This window comes from Alosa pseudoharengus, unplaced genomic scaffold (assembly GCF_046254945.1).
Source record: "Alosa pseudoharengus isolate Yale_2024_CS ecotype anadromous, Long Island Sound unplaced genomic scaffold, YU_APseudo_1.1 YU_APseudo_1.1_scf_13, whole genome shotgun sequence".
NCBI lineage: Eukaryota > Metazoa > Chordata > Actinopteri > Clupeiformes > Clupeidae > Alosa > Alosa pseudoharengus.
The window spans coordinates 32,968,834-32,983,797 of NW_027468598.1; the positions used below are offsets into that span (position 1 = coordinate 32,968,834).

General features: G+C 42.4%; 1 protein-coding gene across 1 annotated transcript in view; it reads right to left on the bottom strand.

Moving 5' to 3' along the window:
- Positions 1–14,964, bottom strand: part of gipr (gastric inhibitory polypeptide receptor) — a 53,389-nt gene that overhangs the window by 27,971 nt on the left and 10,454 nt on the right. The window contains exon 2 of the mRNA XM_076283097.1: positions 642–827. Coding sequence (XP_076139212.1) covers positions 642–707 — 66 coding nt within the window. The 5' untranslated portion in view covers positions 708–827. The remainder of the gene's footprint in view (positions 1–641; positions 828–14,964) is intronic.

Genomic DNA, 14,964 nt, shown 5'->3' on the forward strand with positions numbered 1-14,964 from the left:
ATCGTTTTAGGTGTGACCCGGTGAGTTACACACTGTGCAGAGTGACTCGGGCGTAATGAATCACATAGTCACCTCTGAGGGCCTTTATGGGCATGTTAAACCCGATCAGGACCTGGGAAGTGACGAGGTGAAGCTGCAGTAAATTAGGACACAATTTAATCGGCATCTATAAACTCAGAGGAGTACAATTACAGCAGGGTGAAGAAACCACCACTGTGTGCTCGCACGCACACACACACACACACACACACACACACACACACACACACACACACATACACACACACACACACACATACACACACACACACACACATATACATTTTATTGCATCAATATCCACACACACACTTATACACATGCACTCATGTGCACTGCGCACAAACACACACGCTACTATTTCAAGCACGGTGATCATAGTGTTTACAGTTCAGTGAAGTGTCAAAACAGTCGGGGGAAGTGAGCCAAAATAACCTTTGAAACAGCACACACAACAAAACTCTGTCAGCCAACAACACAACCCAGCTTCAGCAGAGCACAGAGCGGTAGAAAACTCATTTAATCTCAGTGGATTAGACTCGGACATCCGGTCAGTCAGAGTGAGCCCAAGTGACCATGACATGACTGGTGATTGCGCCCACCTTAATTCTGCAGAGCACAGACAGAGTGAGGAAGACGAAGAGGCCAGTGTTGGTCGTGATCTTCATCACTCAGACCAGTGCCGACGCAGGAGTGGGGATGGTCATCTCAAAGGTCCCACTGTCCGTCACCGGGCTTGACCAATCAGGGGGCTCCCCTCAGAAGCCCACAGCAGCGGCCCCATCACGCTGAGGGGAAACACAGCATTACAAAAAGCATTACAAACACACTCAAAAATCCATCAGTTGTGAGATGCTGCGTCAACTACAGCATGACTGGTGCATTACACACAGCAATATCAGCCACGGCTTATTTATAAATAAAGCATCAAAGCTGTCTGAGATGCAAAGACAGGCTTGGAGACGGCATCAGATAAATCATATATACAAGATCAGAGATTATGGTAAACATACTGTGTCAACAATATCAGAAACAGTATCGAGCAGGAGGCACCCTAGTGAGCTCAGATGGAATATCTACACAGCAGCAAATACATACATACAGAACTAAAAAATAAAACAAAAACAGCATTAGGCAGCATTTACACTTTACACGGACATGTTTTTTCCACTGACACGCTATTTTCAGTAGTAGTGTGTAAAATATAAATGCACAGTATATGCACACACACATACATTTGTATTCTTTGTTGTTGAAACATTTACATGTGCTTACATGTACAAGCAGCCTGCAGCACAAAGGAGGCAGGCAATACAACGCAAACAAATGTACAACATCTCAACATGTCAACAATCATTTCTGAAGAAGCCAGAGGGAACGCAGAGTGAGGGCCCCCATGTTGAAGACTTCAACCAAAAAGGAGGCAAAGGGGGCATTTTTGCATTTTTGTCACATTCTCTCCCACCAACTTGATAGATAGATAGATAGACTCTTTATTGATCCCCAAGGTGAAATTCAAGATTCTGTCACTCGTCATTGTCCTATCTGAATAGAGGCAAAAAATACAGAACAAATAAGAAAGCTACATGTTGTGTCAGAGGAAGACCCCCACTCATTGTCACTGGATTTTGGAAAGAATGTGAGTGTGATATGAATGCTTGCAGTGGCAAGGTAACAAGTCCAGACATTGTTCTTCAGAGGAACACCTGCTAGGATCTGAGTTGAGGCATAAACCTGAGATTCAGGTACCTTGGTGTCGCTGTCCATATGATGGTCACTATAAGGACTCGTGAATGAGTGGAACCTAATGCAAGTCAAGCTGCCACGCTATGGAAAACCAGGCAGGGGCAGTTAGCAAACAGCAGAATGACCTGTGCCTTGTTGCGTCTGATCGAACACCAGATGCTCATTCCGGTCCATGCTCTGGACGATGCTGTGGGCCATCTTACAACAGCACTGCGTTAGGGAGGAGGACCACCAGAGCATAATGCAAGGATCAGAGGGGCATACTGAACCAGAGAGGACCTGCTCCGCATGCAAAGGCCATCAAACAGAAGCATGGCCAGGGAAAGTGTGGCCATCAGTCAAGACTTCCCATAGACTATCTGCAGATGCTCAGATTATCAACAAACTATCTGTTGACACTCTGTTAACTACAAATGATGGTCAAAGTCAGGGTTGGATTTGGTTAAGGCCATGTTTAGTAATTATTCAACAACAATTTCACATACTGATGTTGAATCTTAACAGATTAGTCTTTAAATGCTACCTCTCGCCAAAGTTGAAATAGACTGCTGAATAATTATAGAGATTAGAATATATATGAATATGTAAAAATCATTTTCACTTTAGATCTTTTCATCTTTTCATGATGTCCACATCCCTGACATCAATCATCAGGCAAGATCATCACATGCTTTCACTGTACCCACAACAATGCCACAGTCATATGCCTGGGAGACAGACATCTTCAGAGTAAATATAATGTAAATTCAAAAATATCAAAAGGCATTCTCAGTTTACAATGCCCCCAAGCATTGCTTTGCAAAAGTACCATTTGAATACTGATTGCCAGTTGTTGCATGTCATCTACTGACTGCCAGCGGCTATACAGAACATGCAGATAGTAAAAATGTGCTATTAAAATGAGATGCCCAATATCCATCACCACCAGGCCAGCACCTGCCTCTATGATGACTGCTTGGCTGACACATCTTTGGTCCAGAAAACCGATCAGAAGAGCTATCTTGTCACACGTGACATTACACCAAAAGTCTGGACAGGACTGATAATAAACTGAGGCAGTCACGCATGCATGATGGTTCAAAGCTATGGCAGCACATAGCATAGCAGGTGGCTGACTACACAAAGTAGCCAGAGGCATCCATTTATCTGCCTGGAAACTGACTCACAGACAAAGCCTCTAGAGTAGGGGTGTCAAACATAAGGCCCACCAGCAGGATTCATGCGGCCCCCCCAGATGTTTTGGGTAGGAAGAGAAAATTAGAGAAAAAAATATTCACATCCAGACATCTTCAACAATGCGTAATAAGCAATATCTAAAAAGAGCAGTATATGACAGCAGTACATGACGTGCTAGTTTGCTCATAAGTGGGTATAGTAAAGAAGCATATCATCTAACAACACTCCTAAACCCATGCAGAAGAATGATAATGACCACGATAATGACGGCCCCCGTGAGGCCTCATTCCATTCCTGATATGAGTTTGACACTCCTGCTCTAGAGGAACGCCGTTACAGACACACTGAAATTCTGTTCAGTCCAATCAATCAACTCCAGCTCATTGGCGCTCCACACTAACTCCTGATGTTGTCTGGGGTGTATTTCTGTAGTGTAGTATATTGACCTCAGGACCATCACGCTAATGAGGGCTAAGCACAGGGACGTCTTCTCTCTTATTAGTCAACAACATGCGACTCACGCAAATGGTTGACAGCACCCTGGGGGTTCCTCATCAGTATGGCATCCACATTCACACTGAGGTCCGATCACTGAGCAGCTACTGAAGGACATCTGAAGGACATAAGATGACTCTATTACAGAACAGTTTGTGACTGCAGGAGCGATGAGCTAAGAGAGAACTCCAAAGAGCAGTGGAAACGATGCACTTTCAAACAAACAAACAAACAAACAGCAAAACAAAACAGAAATGGAAGTCTGAGCCAGGTGGCTACTTTCCATGCATCCTGCTCCGTGAGAATAAAGATGTGGAACATGTTGACTGACTCCATGTGTGCACGATATTGACTGACTATTTCACGAGGGAGGGCGGTAAGATGTGTGTTGGGCATGGTGTGTGTCATTGGGCCCTCTGGCCCCAAAGTCTGCCAAGACTGGGCCTCAGGTCAAACAAGTTTGAGAAAGCCTGGTTGGACTACTAGTGTATAATATTGCTGTAATACAGTATGTCCTTTATACATTGATGTATTAATTTAGCAGATGGATTTTATCCAGAGGTGACTTACAAAATGATGAATAACATTCAAGCTGCAATGCAGAGGAGATCTTAAACACCACAATAACATGATAATAGAATAAACACTACTTTATACATTACAATAGTTTGCAGAGCGCACAAACTGATAGACTGCATAATATTCCTGCACTGAAAGCTACTTCAGATATGTGCACTGGCTAAACTAGATGTAGGTACATTATAGGACCATCGCTCAGTCCTGCATGATCTCTACGCAGAAAATAAATAATGCTTCTCAATTTTTCTCCATCCCCCACTAGTCTATATACATACTTGGAACTCGGAACTACATTCTCGTCTTGGCGAAGCACTGCTACATAGATGCCGTGATTACACACAGCAACACTTCCCAGGAAACGCACACACAGACTTTGAGCAGTCAGAGATGTGAGAATGTTCCAAGTATCAAGTTCCAAGTATATATCTGCTTAGAAACATGCTGTGTCTCATTCTACATTGTTTATACACATGGCAAATACACAAGTTCCAATAAGATAATTTTGGTGTTGTTTGGACGTCTATTTTGTCACTTTTGGGAGCTATAGGCTAACTGGTATAACCCACTTACAGTGAACTATGCTAAGCTAGGCTAACAGTTAAGGTTGCTGCGCACACAGAGAAGAGAACGGTATATCCTCTTATCTAACTCTAACTCGGTAGACTACAAATAAGATAATATCCTCAAAAAGTCCTTTAATGAATAACTGGTGCTTAATTAGATTAGTTTTAATATTCTCTGGCTGGAGGCCCAAAGCTCAGTCACACAGGTTAAATGGAGGTCAACTCTTGCAGAAGTCTCTCAGCACAGACGGAAAATCACTGGCATCTTTCAAATAAAGAAAAAGTACATTTGGTCAGCAACTTTTTCTGATAAATGATGTATGCCAGGGCTCCTGCTCTATTATTAATGTGGGATTTCTTCTAAAGTGTCACGCTAAACCATGTGGTAGAGTAGGACATGGGGTTTTTGCATGCGTCAGCAGGGACGCTCAGATGACATGGAGCTTCTCTGTGTTTGGGAATGTGCTGTTCTACTGCATAAAGTCATGACTCTCTGGCAATGAGAGGTCAGTGATGTAACGTAATTCTCAACCAGAACAAAACATAGAACAGATCATCTTTATTTTATTAATTTATTTGGCTCACACTTTTATCCAAAGATTATTGCCAATTTATTACCAATTAATTCCAGAGCCAGACTCTCCGGAGCAACTCAGGGGTTGAGTACCTTGCTCAAAGGCACAATGGTGGCAGCTGGAAATCAAATTCACCACTTCTCAGGCTATTGCATGCAAACCCGGCTACACTACACTCCCACCACCATGTAAACTCTAAACTTCCTAGGTGTGTGGAATTGCTATGCAAACTCTAAACTTCCTAGGTGTGTAGAATTGCTATGTAAATTCTAAACTTCCTAAGTGAGTGGAATTGCTATGTAAACTCTAAACTTCCTAGGTGTGTGGAATTGCTATGTTAACTCTAAACTTCCTAGGTGGAATTGCTGTGTAAACTCTAAACTTCCTAGGTGTGTGGAATTGCTATGTAAACTCTAAACTTCCTAGGTGAGTGGAATTGCTATGTAAACTCTAAACTTCCTAGGTGTGTGGAATTGCTGTGTAAACTCTAAACTTCGTAGATGTGTGGAACTGTATGTAAACTCTAAACTTCCTATGTGAGTAGAATTGCTATGTAAATTCTAAACTTCCTAGGTGAGTGGAATTGCTATGTAAACTCTAAACATCCTAGGTGAGTGGTATTGCTGTGTAAACTCTAAACTTCCTAGGTGAGTGGAATTGCTGTGCTGAAGGGTAGCTGCACTGAAGTGCAGTGAGGTCTCTGTCCTGTGTGATGAGTTTTCTGCTTCAAATGAATTTTGGTTTCCAATTTATGCAGTCACATAACCTGCAAAAGGTTGCTAGAGTGATTGGTAGGTTGTTAGATTGATTGGTAGAGTATGTGTGTTTGAGTATGTGTGTATGTGTGTGTGTGTGTGAGAGAGAGAGCGATAGATAGAAATAGAATCTGTGTGCACGTGTGTATGAGTATGTGTGGGTGTGTGCATGTGTGAGAGTGTTTGTATTCGAGGGTGTGTGAGTTTCTTTTTTGTCGATAATACACTCTCTTCCTTCTCTGTCTCCTATTTACACATCACGTTTAACTCCTGCAGATGTTGATCACTTTGAGGACAAAGTGATTCTAATCTGATTTAAATTCCTTCCGTCTCCAACCCGTCTTTTCAATCGGACACAACATATCCACAGGATATCCTCCTATCGAGCAGCCAATCAAACAAGTCCTTTATCTCAGCCTCTAAATCCTCTAAAACCACGCATTCCAGATGGGTCTCTGGTCAAAGGAATGTCTGCCAAATCTTTATTCAACACACGGTTGCTTAAGGAAACTAGGGGATCGAATAAAACCACTTTGGACCAGAAACCACTTTGGAAACTGCTGATGAATTATACAGACTAATCACACTACAATGGAAATAATTGTGAAATAAATACGAAAGACACCAAATGTGTATTTGTAATAAAAATCAATTAAAAGATACATTTCTTTAAAGTATATCTTTTGGGGCATTTTTGCAGAAGACCGTGAAGAGACAGACAGGAGAGAGTGGTGGGGACAGACAGGAGAGAGTGGTGGGGAGATGGAGTGAGACTGGGAAATGACCTGGGTTGGACTCGAAGGCACTTGGGCCCGATTGGGGTACAGGTGCTGTAGCCAGTCGCTACACTGCACCCCCAAAAGGTACATTTTTATTCATGGAAAATCATAGTTTTTTTTTTTTGTTGAATTCACTGTTTTTATTATCAAACAAAGCAATGCATTGTTATGCTCAAAAATCTCAAACAACATACCTCAGATATAGATCTCACATTGGACTATGGACTCTTAAATCAAAAGAAAAATAAGAAAGAGAGAGAGAAAACATATATAGAATATTGATCAAAAAAACAAATACAAATCAGCAAAGCATGTAATTGTTGCATTTTCATAAGGTGTTTTTGTTCTGCCTGGCAATGTTACATTTCAAGCCCACAGCTGGTCCCACCTGATTCGTTAATTAGGAGGGTCCATTTTTTATTTGCATGATACAGCTGACGGAAATGTGCAATGATTTGTATTTTGTTTAGCCGCATATCCATGAATGTATTTAAGATGCAAATGAGTTGGATGGAAACCAACAAACTGTTATTTATCTGCTCTAAACACTGACACAGTATGTCTTTAGGCTTGGTGAGAGACAGACATCTATCATCTGCTATGGTAACCATACGGATGTTCTGAAGAATTTGGTCCACTGGAACCCCATAGACATTGGACAGAAGAGAGCAGAGAACTGGCCCCTGCAAGATTCATAGCTTTTCTAGATTCATAACCAATTAACTTACTGTATATTAGTCAGTGTGGTGACAAAGTAACTTTGGCCTTGTAAATGATACCTGAACCAATTAACAACTGCTCCCGAAAGTCCTTGATAATTTGCCAACCTCTCTAACTGCACCTACAGAATTTATTCAGTGGATCATTCAACTGAGTGGGCTGTGTTAAACAGCCCACTGGCCTATTGAAAACCTATAACCTATATAAACCTGTCTATAATTTAGGCCAGTGCTCCATACCTCTTCACAAAGAGACTTCACGTGAACACATGAAGCACTCAGCCTAATGAATGCTTAGAAACAGCTGCGCTTTACTTAGAGTGTGTGTGTGTGTGTGTGATTAGCACTGACATTGCCTGGGCTTCCTCTCATTGGAAAATGATGATCTGGAGCCCCATTAGCTTATTTCAGCATGACTCATGTCATGGGGCGGTGGGCTTGAAAGGAACATCTTGTCTCTTCCAGTCAGAGATGGCAGAGTGCCGCACCAGTACATATTTCACCATTGGCATGACATTGATGAATACATAATGGCTTCTGAATCCACTGAGTCTAGGTATAAGGCGAAAAACATGGAACATGCAATAAAGCTGCCTCTGACTTCCTACCATCTTACTCTAAATGTACTGTATTACTCTCGAGCTGCGAGGAGCCTTGTGCTGTCTTGAATCTGTGCACATCTTGAGGAGTTGAAACACTGTCCTGATCCTTGATTCTTTGTTTGATGTAGGTAAATACATGCCGTTTCCATTCACGTCAAATTTTGAAGCAAAACAAAAGATTTGCTCAAAACAACAGTGTGTGTAGATTGTTTTTCTTTGCCTCTTGTGGAGAAGGTTTCTTTGATCCTGTGCCTGAAAAATGTTTATTGAAAGATTGTATGTTTTTCTTTCCCACATGTGTAGCAGACACAACAGTCAGCTTCATTTGAGCTGCTAAACACATGAGACCACAATAGGTCCATCCAAAGCCATGAAAATGTCAAGTTATGTAATGCAAGAGATATCTGACCCTCGGACAACATGTGAACAGATTTAATGTCGCTGAATTACATAAATCACAGCCGCCTTGAGCTTGATCTTACGTGCAAGTAAAAGAATTTGAGTAATCTTGCTGTGTGTGTGTGTGTGTGTGTGTGTGTGTGTGTGTGTGAGTGTGTGTGTGTGTGACGTGTGAGTGTGTGTGCACGCTATGGTTGAGTAGATGAATGTTTCATGTATTCATGACATCATGTATTTGTATTCTCAAAGTTCCTTCATTGGTAGCCTCTTTGACTGGGCACGTCCAGTGTCCAACAGCGTGACTCTTATACCGCAAATGAAAGGCTGTTTCATGTAAAGTTACGATGAAGTGCATGTAACTACATGCAAGCTGACAATTTCAAAAAGACACTTTGTAGTGAAGATGTGTCCATACAGATTGAGGTTGTCCATTTCCGAGAAGAAAGACTAGCTCCCTAACCTTGACTGGTCCCTATCAATCTCCGCAGTCTTAACTGGAGCGTTTGAATAATGAAAGACATGGACACACAGATCCTTGGCAGTTACTTCACAGATCGGAGCGGAGAGCCATGTACTCTCTGCAGTCTACTTGTAAGACTCACACTGAACTTTGTGACTTTTACACCACCACGTCCAGTTGTGGCTAAATGAGATTCTCCTCTACAGCATTTCTACGCCCAACAACTGTCCGTCTTTAATCTTGTTGCTCATTCCCTCTCCATGTCTGAGCCTCATTCATATTAATATTCTTTGCCCACATAGAGCATGCAGCTGAGCACTGAGTCATCACCCTTACAAGCACTAACAAATCCCACACCCTGGCAGCGCTGCGAGCCCTAATCCTCTGTTATTAATGCAGTGAAATGATGCGTGATAATTCCTGTGTGAGCTTCAGGTGCTTACTGATTGGAACCCGTCTCCTGGCTCTGTGTCTGCTGTCTGACAGACACGAGACACGCGCGGCTGCCTCTGCAGGCTGACGGAGGATGGACTGAAGGCTGTCAATACAAGTAAATAAAAAAGGGAATTGAAACACTTCATTTTGCCCGATGGGTTTGTTTAAAAATAAATTTACACCTGACCTCACGGCAAGGACAGGCTTGACACACAATGACTGATTGGCAAGTACAACATGTCTTCCATGGATATGGGCTCCAATTATTGCCTACAGGGCTGGCTTATCCTCCTCACGAGGTGTTAAGCTATGGCTAATGAACAACAAATGTTTGGTTCCCAAATGCTATATCCTCCATTTTTTCATAAATCATTTATTCTAATTTTGTTTGCCTAGTAATTTCAGTGGAAATGTAACAGGGCATTGTTATTTCATTTATCTGTACTCAATCAAAACAACAGAACTGCAATTTTATTGATATTACCTGAAATACACAATTAAATAACATGACGTATTAATGTTTTCAAAAATGAATTTATAACATTTTGGAACCAAACTCTTCAAATGTGCAACACCTTTTCGGGCAGCAATCACTCAGTAAAATAAGCTTAGAGATGCTTTAACAAATACGGTGTGTAAAGTGGTCCTGATGTTGGCTGGTTTGGAGAACACACAGGATATTGAGCTCTGACCATGGCAGGGCCAGGGATGCGGCTGAAAATTATGAGCAGCTCCTGAGAAGCGGTGGAATGGACTTCAAAGGGTGACCACAAAACCTCTAACAGGCTGGGAACAATTCACCATGACAACCTCGGAATCTTCTACAGGGGTTTACTGATGCTGTGCGTGTGTCTGCAGGAATGTCTGCAAGCTGGTGGCAGAGCTGAAGCCTTAACAGGGGGAATAGGCTTCCAGGGAGGATTAGGGAGGAGTTGCTTTTGAGGGTACATGCTCTCTCTCTTCAGGATATGGTATCAGAAATGTCAACAGATGAAGCAGAGACCTACTTTTCATCCCTGACAGTGTTGTGCAAAGGAAAAAAAAACATACACTTTGGTGTAAACCTTCCAGATCGGCTATCAATACTTCTGTGAAAACCTTTCAGTCACTGAAGACAAAAAGAAAACTGTCAAAACAGAGATCTATATTTACTCCCAAAGTACTGTGTGGAGGTTTGGTAGAAAGAGATATGCTAAAGAAAAAGGCTAAGGTCTAAATGGCACTGCATTAGCGCTTCACTATTTCTGTCTTGATAAGATGATAAAACCTAAAGGTATAGCACCTCAATCCAAGCCCTGGGCTAGAGCCTATAGGCCATTAGCGGCTGTAGAGCATAATAGCCTGGCGTATTTACACGGCGCTCTAAAAGCTTTCAAACGTGAGGAACTTGATCGCCACCCCTCACCTGGTATAAAAGTATAATATTTCCTGCTGACTACCATTAGACCACTTTAAGAGTTCTGTCTTTCTAAGCTATGAGGATAGGACATAATTGAAACTTCGGAGGTAAGGAGTGTTAGAGTCCAGGAAATGGTTTCTTTATGGCCTCTATATTTAGCTGTCAAATCATCAGACACAGTTTAGCTCCCAAAGTGTTCTTAAAACGAATCATTTTAAAGCGATAAAAAGAACATTTATCATACAGTAGGATTACTGAGCCCAGGTGCTTCCTTGTTCAGATCAGACAGAGACAGTTTAGCTAAAGTGTTCCCATACAAAATCCCTTAAAGCAATAACAAGAAGATTTTTATGAGAGCACATGAGAGGTGTTTGTGGAACAATAGTTCCGCAGCGAATCAGGGGTGTTGTGCAAGCCAAACTTTTGGGTGGGCACAATTAGAGAATGTATGTGTGTGTGTGTGTGTGTGTGTGTGTGTGTGTTGGGGGGGGGGGGGGGGGGGGGGGGGGGTATTTGAGGTCCTTCCCCAGAAAAGACTTTTGGAAGGATTGTTTTAAAACTGAAAAGCTTCAAATATCAAAACTATCACTGGGCACGCTCCCACTTAGCTTCAATGGTCACAACGCCAGACATCTTATGCTTTGCAGCGCGGTGTGTATACAAAATCTTCCACTAGCAACAAGAAGCAGACTTAAGAGAGGTTCCATTTAGAAGGACTTCCTCCCACATGCAAGAGCAAGCAAATGCCAAACGGTTTAATCCTACATAAGTATAAGTTATGGTGACCAGACGTCCTCTTTTGCCCGGACATGTCCTCTTTTTGAAACCTAAAAATGTGTCCGGGCGGAATTTCAAAGTCGTCCAGGATTTTGTTTATTCTAGCCTCAAACGTGTTTACAGCGAATTTGCATTGCTCTCTCTTTCATTCATGTTTCATTCATGGATAGCCTATATCTATGTCTTTCATTCACATACTAGTCACGCCCTCCCCCTACAGTTCGCTTTGCATTGAGTGGAAAGTGTAGGGTGTTGAGCCTGACCTTAGCTACCGTCATTGGTCGATAGTAATCTCAAACATTTAATTGGTCAGCCAGTCACCTCAATAGCGCAAACTTCCTTGTTTAAGTTCACTGACGAATTAAAACGTAAATTTCCATGTTTTTGTCTCGGTTGATATCAACATGAAGCTGAGTGCCTGACCTGCAAAGCAGGCACTTACATGTCGGTCGCAAATAAAGGTGCCAACGACCGACCTACAGGTAGGCTACACAATATTCAGCAAAGCATCGAACGGCAGCGAGGGGTGAGAGCTCATCAGCTAAAGTGACAGAGTTTTTCGACCTTAACATTACGTCTCCAAAAACATTTTGATGGCACTCATCAACCATAGACTGTAAAAAATATAACATGACGAACACTTCTGCCATTGTCTGAGCGCCCTTCTCTGGACGATTCCCGACCTAGCAACTTTCTAGCTTTGGGTAGGAAACTGCACTTTGGTTATCCCTTTAAACTGCTACTGAGATAGCCTGCACACTGACAACAGCAGATGTCAATAATCCTCTATCTAGGCTACTGTAGCCTATATGCAGGTGAATTAAATATGTTGGCATAACATAAGGGATAGATGTAGGCCTATTTCTTTACAAAAAAATATCTAATAATAATGGATTGAAAAGAGGTAGGCCTAATAATAGACCAGACATGATTGAATAAATATAAGAAAATGGACAACATATCCACATCAGTCCCCATCAACACAACTGTTTTCACAGGTCAGGATTATTAAACTCTAAAACAGATTGTTCAAAATTATAGAGCTAGGCTACTGTAAAAGATTCAGTTTGTATTTTCAGAAACACCTTGGATCAAATTTAGAGATATGCAACATTAAAGATGGGTTGCCATCCAAATATTGAAAACTTTCAAGTGTTCAAAATAGTCTTTTGAGGCAGTGCTTTTCTGTTAGCGTTGGGCCGGCCAATCAAGCTCATTATCATACATAGTCACCATGTCTGTTGACACCAACCACCCCCCCACCCCCACCCCCCACTGAAGTGTCCTCTTTTTCACAAACCCAAATCTGGTCACCCTATATAAGTATAAGTATATATACTCTTTTGATCCCGTGAGGGAAATTTGGTCTCTGCATGTATCCCAATCCGTGAATTAGTGAAATACACTCAGCACACAGTGAACACACAGTGAGGTGAAGCACACACTAATCCAGGCGCAGTGAGCTGCCTGCAACAAAAGCGGCACTCAGGGAGCAGTGAGGGGTTAGGTGCCTTGCTCAACGGCACTTCAGCTGTGCCTACTGGTCGGGGTTCGAACCGGCCACCCACCCTACGAGTCCGAAGCGCTAACCAGTAGGCCACGGCTGCCCCATCAATTCCATCATCCTGATTTAGACGTACGGACTGCTCTCTCACAGCACTGAGCAGTAGATGGAAACAACAAATGTACATCGAACAACATCAAATGTGTGTGTACTCCATCCAGACAGAAGAGGGAGGAGACTACTGCAATGCAGCTGCAACTGAACATTGTCTATTTAAAGAATTACTCTCAAGCTATTTAAATAAATCAGGTCTCTAGGCCAAGTATACTTACTGTATGTATACAAGGTATTTGGTCTCTGCATTTATCCCATCCGTGAATTAGTGAACACACAGAGCACACAGTGAAGTGAAGCACACGCTAACCCGGAGCAGTGAGCTGCCATGCTACAGTGGCGCTCGGGGAGCAGTGAGGGGTTAGGTGCTTTGCTCAAGGTCATTTTAGGGAGAATGAAAGTAGTAGTTCATTATCTGCCTTTACCAAATACTGAGGTGATCTGATATTTGTCATGATATTTGATCTGATGTGCCAGTCTCGGAGTGTCACTTCTTCCTAACTTTTAAGAAACATCCCATAATGTTTCTGCCATCAAATGTCTGTTCTCCATAGAGAAATGTGCAACGCATTTTTTGAAACTTTATAAAAATGGATTAGATGGGACTAATCAACAATTTAATATTTGCTTGTTCATCAACAGAAATGACAGAATAATAATTTACAACAGGCCCTGAACCCACGTAAGGACTAAAGCACACAAATAGCCTTTTTGGAGTAGTTAATAGGTGCAAACGACTAATGTTCAGCACACGGCATCTTCCTCAGAGTCCACTGAGTAAATATTTACAAAAGCTATTTGTGTGAGCTCCAGTCCTTCCCTGGGTGCAGTGTCATTTGAAGTGACCCAGGGGCCAGCTCCTGTCCCATGAGTAGCCTAACTGGGGGCTAGAGTGCAAGAGATACCTTTTTCTACATAATAAATTTGTTATTATAACGCAATCAAACATTACTACATTATTGCGTTACAAATCTACAAAGACCACAGGGGAGCATTTGCCATCAAGCATGATGTGCTTTGAAGACATGGAGAGAGCATTTGGTGTGCTTCATAAAATGGCTAGATCAAAAGCCAATGACTAGATCAAAAGCAAAAATATGACTCAAAAGTGTGTGTGTGTGTGCGTGTGTGCGTGTGTTTGTCTGTCTGTTTGTCTGTGTGTGTGTGTGTGTGTGTGTGTGTGTGTGTGCATGTGTATGTGTGTGTGTGTGTGTGTGTGTGTGTGTGGCCTAAGATTAACAGAAAACAGGTTTTCAGAAAACAGACAACTACCACCTCAGAGAAGTACAAGGACATCAGAGGAATACAGTATACTTTACTATTCTGCAAACTCCCACAAATACCCGTGGACCAGAACCTGGTTCCTGTGTAGTAGACACAAAGAGCTCATACTAATCCAACAAAAACATGGCGATTCATAGCCACAGGTTATTGAACACGATATTTCATATCTGCTAAGAGGTCACCTTAATCCTGACCTACACACTGCTCCACACACACTACTTCACGTGTTGTCACGTGTATTAGAAATGCAGTGAAGTGCCTGTGGCCTGGTTCCCTCTGCTTTTACATAAAAGACACACCCTCACAAGAGCCAGGCCTCTTATGGGCACCACACCTGTTCAGTACAAGAGCCAGGCCTCTTATGGGCACCACACCTGTTCAGTACAAGAGCCAGGCCTCTTATGGGCCCCACACCTGTTCAGTACAAGAGCCAGGCCTCTTATGGGCACCACACCTGTTCAGTACAAGAGCGAGGCCTCTTATGGGCACCACACCTGTTCAGTACAAGAGCCAGGCCTCTTATGGGCACCACACCTGTTCAGTACAAGAGTGTGTCTGTGGAGG